The sequence below is a fragment of the Electrophorus electricus genome, chromosome 2 (assembly GCF_013358815.1).
Source record: "Electrophorus electricus isolate fEleEle1 chromosome 2, fEleEle1.pri, whole genome shotgun sequence".
Lineage (NCBI taxonomy): Eukaryota > Metazoa > Chordata > Actinopteri > Gymnotiformes > Gymnotidae > Electrophorus > Electrophorus electricus.
In genome coordinates this window covers 34,072,500-34,084,480 of record NC_049536.1, presented here as the reverse complement: position 1 = coordinate 34,084,480, position 11,981 = coordinate 34,072,500, and the positions used below count along the sequence as shown (strand labels likewise).

The following is an 11,981-nucleotide window of genomic DNA, read 5'->3' as shown; positions in this document are numbered from 1 at the left end:
TACATATATGAAATCTGATCAGTGGTAATTTCACATTATGAAATCTGTGTCTTGAACTGAGGTGTGACTGAAAATAAAAAGCTTTCACAAAATGAGGTCTAATCTGTATTAATTTGTGAAAATGACTGTGTGTATCTAAATGTGTTTTAACCTTTTTTGAGTAACCTTTTAAGGTTCGTGCTTTTAATTATGCGTAAACCCTACACGCGTTCCCTGCATAGTGGGGCTATATGTTAAAATAAGCGACTGCCCCCAGTAGATACTTATAGGCAGCAAGTCAAGTACTGCTGGTGATAACATTGTTAAAGCTTAATTACACTGATACATAATTACAGAGTTAATTGGGAGGCAGGTGTCTCAGGGCTTGGGCGGTAATTGGAAGATAATGAAAACAAAGAGAGGGAACCCAAACAGAAGAATCTGTTTCAGCCATTAATACCACCATTACACACACGCACACACGCTCTGCTAACCACGGTGAAAGGACTGCTTTTGAAGCGGCAGTTTTAAAAGTGCAATTCATTAATATTTCAGTCAAGATCTTATTCTGTTATAGATATGAGCATATCAAATTGTGACAATAATAATAATAATACCAAATCTATAATTATTTAAAAGCATTTCCAGCTGTGAGAGCATAAAAGATCATTCCTCTGTAAATTATCGGATGTTGTTGATACGGGGACTCGCTAATGCCTACCAGGACAGGGGAGTAGAAGGCTACACGTTCACGATTCAAATTCTAAATGAAATGAGCACAAACTTACTGTGGCAACTAAATCTGCACGACTGGAAACCTTTAACAACTCTGGACGAACTGAATGGAAATGTAGCCTTTCTACATGACTTTCTAAAACGGGCCTTTGGTCTCTAATCCAAATTACTGTTCTTGGTTTGTATTAATGTCTAGCACCCCCACGTGGCCGCAGCTCGGTACTGCACTCACGGTCCGGTCGGGCTCTCTCCTGGCTGTGGGTATTGATGTATAGCTTCAGTCGGTGCAGGCCGATGTGCTGATGTGTTCGGTCCTCCTGGGACTGGCTGCTGCATTAGGCTGCTGATATATACCGACAGGCCTCTTTGTGCACGACTCCTTTAATGAAATGCTGCGGGTGATATTGACGAAGGTGGGCTGGAACAATGCCATGGTCTCGCACAGTCTGTCTCTTTTCGGCATTCACTGGCGCTCTCTCTCTCTCTCTCTCTCTCTCTTTCTCTCTCTCACACACACACACACACACACACACAAAATGACCTGCCGTATTAGTCAATACAAAAACGTAAACCGCATATTTAAATCAACGCATGAGAAGTACACTGAAAATGATCTCGTGGCCTTAGCATCAACAGGCATTTTTGTATTTCAATATTTATCCCCATCTTTACGGCATCATCACTAACGTCAAATTAGTTATGTAAAAAGAGATTAATTGGTAGCGTTCAACAATGCAGAGCCACTTCGATGATTATTGATTGTGCGGGCCAAGCTTGGCTTACTCCAGAACAAAAGCACTTTTACTGTGGGAAGATTTATTACAGCTCAAACGCAATTTGCACCATCCACAACCTCTGAGTCTGTAATAGGTGTCTTGTTAAAGCTGAAAGACTGGCGGTAAATGTCCTTCTGAGACAAGAGCCCTTATGCAATTAGCGTCCATGTTCCCGATCACGGGCATACACAGAACAAAAACTGCAAAGCTGTCCAAACACAGGCCTGGACTGACTGCTTAGTGCTTTAACGTCAAAAGATGAGCTAGTATATCTGTGAAAACCTCCTCTCCTGACCGCAACCCAGCGCCTGCACGCTGCAACACACCTACAGGCCTTTGATATACTCTCACGAGCGATCATTAAACATGACGTATAACTTAGTGGGCGGGAATCTATTAGTCAGGATTTGATTGGATGGTATATAACCACAATATGATATTATTGGTTAATATTCCTCCCCTACTTAGCCATAAGGCGGGGGGATCAGATGTTATAGTTGCCAAAAGTTCTTCATTCTCATAGATTATGGAAAAACAATAGATTTATCTTTCAATGTACAACTAGGAACTTTAACAAGCTAAAAGATTTATTCAAGCTTTTCTTTAAGTGTGCTTTAGGTAGAAACTTGGACCAGCTGTTAGTGCAAGAAAATCTTAACAGAAAATGTTATAATTTCAAGCAATATATAATTTCCTCGCATTAATCATTTATTCTTTTAACAGAACTGTACAACTGTACCCAAAGTAGTTCATACAGCCATTTTTCCGTATTTTGTCCTTTTAAAAAAAAAAAAAAAAAAAAAAAAAAAAAAAGCAACATCAAAGCAGCAAACACTCTGGGAAAACAAATTTACAGGAAAGGGGAAAACTGTTAAATGTTTGTACAGCATGTATCTGTGGAAATTTAATATCTGAAATTAAGTTCCTGTACAGCAAATATACATAACTCTCTAGAAGGGATTCTCTTTCTTTATCCTGAATAGGATTTTGTACATTGTAATTTGTCTACATTTGGTTATTTTGTGCATTGAACATTATTAATATGCTGCCTGGCCCTATGGTGACACTACATGTCACGTATGTATGCTATAATTACATTATCATAGCTAATTGTACAAAGAAAAGAGCTAACACTTCCTTCCAAAATTCAAAACACTATCACTGAGCTGAAATCTTTAGATACCCTAGTAAAATCTGTAGACACCTACAAAACAATGTAGGTCCCTTTAACGAACAAGTGTCTCTCTGATGCATGGGTTTAGTCGTTACAAACCTGGCAGAGACCACGCATCAATTTATCCGTATGGCGGGATGCAGGTCTTCACATCCCCTCAAGTCAACTGCCACAAAAAAGAGAAAAAAAACCCCAAACAACCAACCAACCCCACCCCCCCCAAATCACATTTTAAGGTACTTATAGTAGCAGTGCTTCCACAGAATCTTCAAAGGCCATTATACTTCAAGGGTGTTTTTAAGCAACACGCTTGCTGCATTAAGGTTCACTCTTTCCCAAACCCCGCCTCCTCATCCTCTACACTTGGTGGTGATCCAAACTGAAGCTCGAGCCACATAAATCCCCAACGTCCACAGCCTGAGGGAGTCGAGCGCACATTTTCATTGGTCGCTGGGTTCCTGCCCAGCCCCTGGGGTGGGGAGGGTGGGGATAGGCCACCAGGACTGTCAGTCAGGGAGTCAGTGCAGACAGTGCAGGTTGTCAGTAGGAGATGAGGCTAGAAGAGGCGGGGCTTGCAGCCAGGTTCCCAGAAGAGCTGGAGCGCCTCATGTGGGGAAGCAGGTAGGAGTCACTGCCCAGCTGGTGGACGTCGAAGCGATCCTCCTTCCTATAGGCCAGGCACCGGCGGATAAATGCCTGCCAATCAAAAATGACATCGTGGTGAAACCCCGGAGGAGACGTTATGAAACAGTGTGGAACTAGAGAAAATGTTTTAGAGAAAAGTTTACTGTAAAAGTTTACACATGGACCTCAGAGTAAATTGATTCATACTTAATTCTACATCCAATATGGCAACAAAAGATATTTGGCAATCTGAGGATACAATGGGAGCTCATGTCAGCGTCAACCCGACATACCACAAGGCTGCCACTAGAGGGTATCCTAGCGGTACAAATGAACATGAACGGATTCTACATAACACAGTGCTACTTACAAATTCCTTTCACATTGTTTCCACGACGACTACCTAAAGACGACTTAAAGGATACTTAATAAATTGTAAGGACGTTACAATGACTGACCTTAGCCTCATTGCTGCCACAGGTTTAACAGGGAACTGGACTTCGGTGGCTTTGAGAATAGTGTTCTCCTGCAAGATGTCTTGCTGGGACTGGTTATGGCCAAAAGGCTGAAATTGTAATGCAAGTCATTATTCAGGTGAACTACAGTGGAGCAGAAACTCTGAAGTGTACCGGCTCAAAGGTAGCACAGAGAACGATGCACATTCTGGACCTCTGGTTTCTGGATTACTTGCGTTTACAGCATGACATTAATAGAATTGTTTTCCAAGCAAAGCGAGTGTGATTTTGCAGGAGACCAAACTCGTCCTGTTGGCGAGGCCTGTGCGGTCTTCCTACCTTCCTTCCATAGAGGCACTGGAAAAAGAGAACTCCGACGGACCAGACATCCACCTTGCTGGAGATCTTTGGAGGTTCCTTACCCACAACAAAACACTCAGGGGGCAGATACCTGTAACAGCAAGCCAAGGGACCTTACATGAGGGCCAAACGTCACTCGACACGTTCAAAACACTACGCATCTCCATAAAAATGCCGCAAGACGAACAGGTGAGAGCAGGCTTGGAGGAGTGTGTGTGTGTCCACGCTACCAGTAGGTGCCAGCTCCTTGTGACGTCAGGTCCATCCCGTCTACTCCGTAGTTGTCATCATCCATAATTTTGGACAAACCAAAGTCTGTGATCTTTATCTCTCCACATGCTGTTCCATCTACTAACAAAATATTCCCTGAACACACACAGATGCAAACACAGTGAGCAAAGACTCCTTAAAATAAGACTCAGCCTGTGCATTACGTGGAGGATGTGTGTGTGTGTGTGCACGCGTGTTACCTGGTTTAAGGTCATAGTGTATTATAGGTGGTTTGATCTGATTCAGGTATCTGAGCGCGTTAACTATCTGCATGACAATTGACCGAGCCTCTTTCTCAGACATCAGCTTGTGCTGTTTCAAGTAGAAGTCCAGATCGTTGCCTTCACAGTATTCCAGAACTGTACAAAACCTGCAAAGAAAATTGCAACACACTCAGTGTTTAAACTGAACCGAACACAACAAACCCAACCCTGTCAGTCCCGTCTGGTAGGTCTTGCCTGCGCAATCTTACAAACAATAGGGCAGGTTCTCCCTCTATAAAATAACCCAGGGTCATACGGAGGTTGTTCCTGGCCTACTTTAACAACTGCATTGGAGCCAAAGCAACACTTTAACCCCAAACCCCTGTAATTCCCTCAGTAGGCAAATCAAATTACAGGAGGCTTTCTGCGAACAAAATTATATCGTTTTTTTAACTCATTTTTAGGTCACGACTCATTAAGGACTCCCGAGAGCCACTCTGCCATCTCGAGATGATGATGTGCTCATGTTTTGTTTAGAGTGTGTCTCAGCGAGCCAGGGTCCACAGTGAGATGGGTTTAACACTCAGTCTGCGTTTCTAAGCTCTAAGATGCCATCCCGGAAAGGACAGACCTGGCCAGCCTCGCAGGACAGGGAGGAATAATGGTCAGGTACTTACGTGTCTGTGTCCAGTGAGAAATAGTCATAAAGTTTAACTATTCGTGGATGATCTAGCTGCTTGTGTATCCTGTACTCTCTACAGGCGTGTCTAGAGAGAGAGAGAGAAAAAGAGAGAGAGTGTGAGCGCGAGAGAGCGAGAGTGAGAGAGCAAGAGAGAGCGATTGAGAGAGAGAGAGCGCGCGAGAGAGCGAGAGAGTGCACAAGAGCGAGGTTACCATGGGCAACCGAGGCAAGCCCCAGGCATAAAGCCAGTCAGCCCTCAGGTAAAACGGACTCGATTTTCAGACATTTACAGTGTGGAACAGAATACCAATCAGTCTGGAAATACCGTGCTTCCCATATCAAAGCCTTAACCCACCAGGCCCAGACAAGGCCCAGACGGCGTCTCCGCTGCCAATCCCACCACCAGCTGGCTCCTCAGAGCACATTCAGCACATATTCAACATCGTCAAAAAATCATTACTTAAAAAAAAAAAAAAGAAGAAAAAAGTGAGGATTATTAGTGTTCTGTACTGCTCACGGAGGGCAAGAAACCGAGGGCAGTTAGGAGCAGCGTGACTCCTCCATCCCCCCACCCCGTGACTCCCAAAAACCCACTGTGCCGTCTCCGAGGATCACTCAAACCTACTTGTGGTAGTTCTCCTTCTTCTCCTCACGCCAGTTTTTGTTGAGCTGATGGATTTTCACAGCTGCATAGCGCTGCTCGATGAGGTCAAACGCCTGTAAAAATAATAAACAGATAGATAGATAAATGGAATTAAACAACAAGATTAACATGAAAACGCTGTGGGTGCAGAACGTCTCGCACCAGTCCGTTCGAGTCCCCGCTGGGGTGTGTGTGGTGGGTGTGCCGTGTCATCAGGGGCCCTACCTTGTACACTTCACTGAAGCCTCCTCGTCCGAGCAGGTGCAACAGCAGGTAGCGCTCGTTCAGGGTCGGGTGGTCCTTGAACCTGAGCACGCGACACACATTGGCCTCCGTGTTTCACATCACCACGTTTGTTTCATTTCATTAAAGACAGAAGCATTGCTGTCTTTTCTTGCTCATTACACACACACACACACACACACACACACACACGGGTGGGGGTAGGCGCGAACTGCATAATGAATGATGCAGAAGACAGAGGCGGGGCCCCGTCGCCGTGGCGACGGCACTCACTGCGAGCTGTCCTCGTTGCTTATTCTCTTCAGCTCTCGGATGTGGAGGTTCCGCACTCTTTCCAACCGCTCCAGCTCCGCCTGGATCTCAGCCTCCTCCTGCCACGCAAGCGCAAACGTCAGCGACCCTCACCAGCAGGACACGCGGCTCACGCAAACATAACCTCCACATCGCACGGCATGACTGTCCACGCGGATACGCTGGTGTCTAATTCATTTCGTAAGACGCAAATCGTGGAGGTTTTTGGCAAATATCAACGCGCCTGCTAACCTTTTTCAGATGGCCGAGGCGTAGTTTAAAAATTTCTTCCTGCTCGTGGTACTCGGCTAAAGTCAACCTGCGCGGGGACAGAGACGTGCGTCAGGGGCCGAACAGGGCAGCGCGGGACGGGCGGCGCGGGACGGGCGGCGCGGGACTCACAGCTGCGGCAGGCTGGGTTTGAGGAAGGGCTCGTTGTCGGCTCCGTTCACCGCCTTGTTCTTGCGCTGCTTGGGCTCAGCGAGGCCGGCGCCAGGGCTCTGCGACACGCTGGAGGATGGCGGCTTGCGCTTGGCCAGGAGCTTCCGCTGCCTCTCGATGTCCTCCCTCTGCTGGTTTATGGACTCCTGCTGTCTGCAGGACACAGGCGCGTGCAAACAGGGACGAGCGAGAGACAGAGAAAGACATGGGTTAAATGCGGTTTTAAAATGGGCACTAATTCTGGCGTGAAAGGGGGTCCCAGGATCTGCAGGGGACTTCGGGTACCTGATGAGGTTCTGAAAGGCGTAGCCGTCTGTCCATTGCTCGGTGAAGGAGGCACCGTGACGGACGGTGGTGAAGTGGCCCAGACGCAGACGGTCCTGCATGCTCTTCTCTCTGCAGGCCTGCTTCTCCTGCGTGCTCTGAACGCCACGCACACATGTACGCACACAGAGTGAGTTGAAAGGTAGTGAGGTATGATGCCCACAAGCCATGTGTATGTAAATTTCCCCAGGTCACACCCATCATGCGCTCGGGGCCCACATGTGCGCGTGGGTGTCTTTGGAGGGTCCCTCGCACCCCGGTGGGGGTAACCACGCTACGCCGCACACAGACAGAGGCTAACCTCACCTTCTCCATGAGGAGCTTCTTGCTCATGGTGATGCACTTGTTAAGGCGTTCCTTGTATTTTTCAAGTAGTTTCTGTTGTTCGTCTATTTGTCTCCTGAGATCACAGTTTGCCTGGTGCAGGTAGAACAGAACAGAAAGCACATCCCCATGAGTGAGAGGAATAGCCGTAAAGCTTCCGACGACAGCGGGATGGCTCCTCTTCAGGCCCCCACTACGCCTCCCCCGGCGTCCACTCACCCGTAACAGGTCGTCTATCCTGCCCTCCTTCTTCTCCAGGTCCAGGTTCTTATTGCTCTCCAGAGCAGCCAGCTTCAGTATGGTGAGCTCAGTCTGGCCGCAGCGGAACCCGCCACCACACACAAACGCAGAGACACACACACACACACACTTAATGTATGTATAAGATGAGATCATTTACCAGCCAAAAGAAAAGGCAATCATCATCATTATCATCATCCTCCTCATCGGGCAGTGAGACGTGAAGCAGAGTGCAGGTCTGGCCAACCTGGATGCTCTTTACGGCCACCTGTTTAGGGTGCATCATGTGGTCTCCGAAACACAGACTGGTGGGTGAGGAGCTATTCTGTCTGACCTGAATCCAGGCAGAAGAAAAGTCATACAAGGGTTAGAGGCGTGCGTGTGTGTGTATGTGTGTGTGTGTGTGTGTGTGTATATATATATATGTGTAAGGCGTACACTAGATCCTGGTGCCGAGTGGGAATGTGAATTCTGGGGAGAGCGGATAACTGGTGGTAAACCTCGAACAGGACTGGACCCATTACCACCCTGTATCTACAAACAAACAAACAAACAAAAACAAGGCAGGGGTGTTACTGAGAAATCACAAGTCACGTCATCACACACGCAAGAAGAAATGTCTAAAAACGTCAAACTGTGAGATTATGCTTTAAATCCGTTCATTTTAGACACATTCGAGCCACTTTTCCAACCTTATTCATTTGGTTCACTTGAAATGAGACTTACATCAAAATAGTCACTAATTTTGGTTCCCCGAACGATGGATTTCCCTAAGCAAGAAAAAGAGAAAAAACAAAAAACAAGTGAGGGAAACTAGAAATGTGTCAAAACAGAGTGTGTGTGAGTGTGTGTGTGTGTGAGTATGTTCTGGCACCATGATTACCTTGGCTACTCTCAGACTGGATCTCTGCTTTCCTCTTGCGACCTCTGGATGACTCTGACTGCTTCTTTTCGGGAGTCTGCAGGTCGGATCAAAACACAAAAGGGATTTACACACTCCCCGTTCCCAAATGCTCCCCAGTTCAGGACAGAAGTAAAGACCCTCCACTGTGGGCAGAAACGACTCGGAATCGGCCGCACAAAAAGCTGGCCTGCCCGACCCCCAACACGGCCCCTGCTCCATAATGAGGCACACCCCGAGCGCCCAACACTACATCACGACGTGCCAGGCTGTGGAGGATCCTATCCTGGGTGCCCGAGCCTTAGACAGAACACCCCAGCAGGGCTCCGCTCGCCCGCTTTCTCGATACTCTCCCATCCTCTCGCCCAGTTTCTCAATACTCTCCATAGTTTGTGGTGCAGGGTACCCTGAAAAGGTACAGTACTGACGCACGTGGTGAAGACGTGCGACTCGATTTCTCACAAATCCGATCTCTGAAGCAGAGATCGCACCGTGACCAAACCGCAAAAGGTGGTCAAATTGTTTTTTTTTAATTTTTGAAATCAAGGCACCATTTTTACCATGCTGGCGCAGACTCTGGGACAAGCGTCAATAACCCAGTGCTCTGTCTCCACACTGCTGGTCCACGCGCGCCATGGCAGGAGCCGACATCTTGCTTTGGGGGGGCTGTAGAAATCCCCATCAACAGAGACAACAGCGCCCCTCTGCGTCCTGACAGCTGAGTAGCTGGAGGTGCACACTAGGCCTCCTCCGCAATACGCACTGGTAGCGGCACACGTGGCATCCCCCTCCCTGATACGCGCTGGCAGGGGCACACGTGGCCTCCCCCCACCCCTGATACGCGCCGGCAGGGGCACACGCGGCCTCCCCCCCACCCGATACGCGCTGGCAGGGGCACACGCGGCCTCCCCCTCCCTGATGCACGCTGGCAGCCTGCGTGCGGCAGGCGTGTGCTGCGGCTGCCTGGAAGTATGCAAATCAGGATTAATTGCTAAATCTGTTTGTGGCCAGAAAACAGGACACTGCCAATAATAATCTGGCAGAAGGAGAAGTGGGTGTGGGGTGGGGAGAAAGGGAAATAATAAATATGCAAAAACAAAACAAAAACGGGAGACAAAAACCTCTGCTGCAGTACCCGGTCCTGTCCCCCTTTGTGTATATTAACAGTTACTTCAGTCACTTCATTAACATCTTCCAGCGGCGCGACCCAACATGACCTGTCCCTCAAACCCGTCTGTCACGTTACGTACAGAAACCTCGGACCAGCTCCGGCTACCCCACCACGTCCGTCGGCTCTCTCCCGGCAAGCAGCCTGGCAGAACTCAGAAGGCCGTTCCGAGTTAGGAGGCATGAGTGCGACTCACCGAGTACGCGGGAGAAGCTCCCCTCTTCACGTCCGAGCCCTGGGAGGGTGCGGGGCCGGGGCGGAGAGAGGGAGGGGAGGAGAGAAAGCAGACGTTAGGCAGAAAAGCAGGGCCGGCGTGAGGGACCGTCTATAATTAGCTCCGGGAGACTGTGATGGAGAGAAGAGGCGGCCGTGGGGCTGGCAGCTCGTTATCCATGTGCCACACGCTCCTCGCTGGCATTTTGGGGACACACTGGGCACCAGCACGCAGCCAGAAAAACAAAGCGCTGGAACAAAGCGACCCTTGTAAACAAAACGATCGTTGCCATGCGGTTTGTAAGAAAGTGCAAATAATTAACACGCACATTATTAATGGACTGTACAATATACACAAAAGTATATTTAGGTCTTTTAGGAAAATTCTAAAAATGAAACCATAAGCAAAGATAATAAAATAAAACGTGTTACACATAAAGCTTATATAACATTTATTTTACAACATTTATGTAACTGTTTTCACTATGCAGCCTTGTAGAAGTCTACAGGTTTTTTGTTTTCACAGAGATACCGTTATTAACTCAGGTGACTGTCATGTCATTCCCATACAGATGATGTAATTTCTGGCTTTTTCTGGTAGGGTGTGGGATGGACATCAGAAATATCTCCCTCTAATTGAACGGTTTTGTTGGCACGGGTAGTGTATGACAGTGGTGTACCAACAACCACTGTCCATTCTTACTCATGCTTCAATTTGCCCCAAAAAACAAACAAAAACACACACACAATAAAACCAACCCAACCACACTCATGGGCGCATTGCCCTATTCCATCCCACAACTGCCCTTATAATCTCGATCCACCGCTAACTGACTAAAATCAGCCAATGAAACGAATGTTACTGAGGACCTGGAGCGCTGTGATGCAGTACATGTGAAGGCGTGCACGTTTTCCAGGGTTTAATGTGTGTGTTCAGACTAACGCGCGTCCTGGAGCCTCTCACGCGACCAGGCACAGAATAAGGTGCTCTGCGTTTCGGAGGTGACGAGCGGTGGTACATACAGAGCGAGGACTGCCTCTGCTCAGGAGGGACAGGCAGCTCTGCTCTAGGGTGCCATCTCTGACAGAGCCGGTAGTATTAGCAGGGCCGTGCACTAGCCACACTCCATCCGCTGTGGGTTTGTTTGCCGTGCTAGGGGTGCTGTTCGCTGGGTGGTGCTGCGTTAGCAGCAGTACGCATGAGGGTGGTGGTTGTTGTGCGCTCGCCGCTGCAGTGGGGGGGGGGGTTTTTCCGGTGAGAATTAGGTGCATCTCTGTGTCTGAGTGGTGTTGTGACAGGTGTGTGTGTGTGTGTATGTGGTGATGGAGAAAGGACCTGCTGCATTAGAGTGCGCACTGACGAATGGGGGAATCTGGGTGTCTGACATCTGCGCAAAATAAGCAAACACCCCCCCAATAACACGATCCTTCAACCCTCTGTACACCCCCACCACACAAAACCCATCTTGGTTCCTTCCACCACTCTCCCATCCACATTCCCCTCTGTGCATCCCCCCAATTCTCTCTCTCCCTCTCTCTCTCTCCCTCCCTCTCTCTCTCTCTCTCTGTCTCTCTCTCCCCCCCTCTCTCTCTCTCTCTGTCTCTCTCTCCCCCCCTCTCTCTCTCTCTCTCCCCTCCTCTCTCTCTCCCCCCCCCTCCCTCTCTCCCTCTCTCCCTCTCCTCCTCTCTCCCCCACTCTCTCCCCCCCTTCTCTCTCCCCCCCCCCCCTCCCCCTCCCCCTCTCTCTCCCTCCCCCACTCTCTCCCTCTCTCTCCCCCTCCCTCTCACCCTCTCTCTCCCTCCCTCTCCCCCTCTCTCCCTCCCCCTCTCTCTCTCCCTCTCTCTCCCCCCCTCCCCCTCTCCCTCTCTCCCCTCCCTCCCTCTCTCTCCCCCCCTCTCTCTCTCTCCCCTCCCCCTCTCTCTCCCCCCTCTCTC

General features: G+C 48.8%; 1 protein-coding gene across 1 annotated transcript in view; it reads right to left on the bottom strand.

Moving 5' to 3' along the window:
- Positions 1 to 2,175: 2,175 nt before the first annotated feature.
- The window catches only part of tlk1a (tousled-like kinase 1a), a 38,164-nt gene continuing 28,358 nt past the window's right edge, over positions 2,176 to 11,981 (bottom strand). Inside the window, 20 exon segments of the mRNA XM_035520801.1 lie at positions 2,176 to 3,360; positions 3,747 to 3,763; positions 3,766 to 3,853; positions 4,083 to 4,194; positions 4,334 to 4,469; positions 4,574 to 4,743; positions 5,254 to 5,343; positions 5,884 to 5,975; positions 6,127 to 6,208; positions 6,418 to 6,515; positions 6,688 to 6,754; positions 6,838 to 7,029; positions 7,162 to 7,298; positions 7,507 to 7,617; positions 7,744 to 7,836; positions 8,012 to 8,098; positions 8,203 to 8,298; positions 8,491 to 8,534; positions 8,648 to 8,723; positions 10,030 to 10,068. Of these exon segments, the coding sequence (XP_035376694.1) occupies positions 3,205 to 3,360; positions 3,747 to 3,763; positions 3,766 to 3,853; positions 4,083 to 4,194; positions 4,334 to 4,469; positions 4,574 to 4,743; positions 5,254 to 5,343; positions 5,884 to 5,975; positions 6,127 to 6,208; positions 6,418 to 6,515; positions 6,688 to 6,754; positions 6,838 to 7,029; positions 7,162 to 7,298; positions 7,507 to 7,617; positions 7,744 to 7,836; positions 8,012 to 8,098; positions 8,203 to 8,298; positions 8,491 to 8,534; positions 8,648 to 8,723; positions 10,030 to 10,068 (1,983 nt within the window). The 3' untranslated portion in view covers positions 2,176 to 3,204.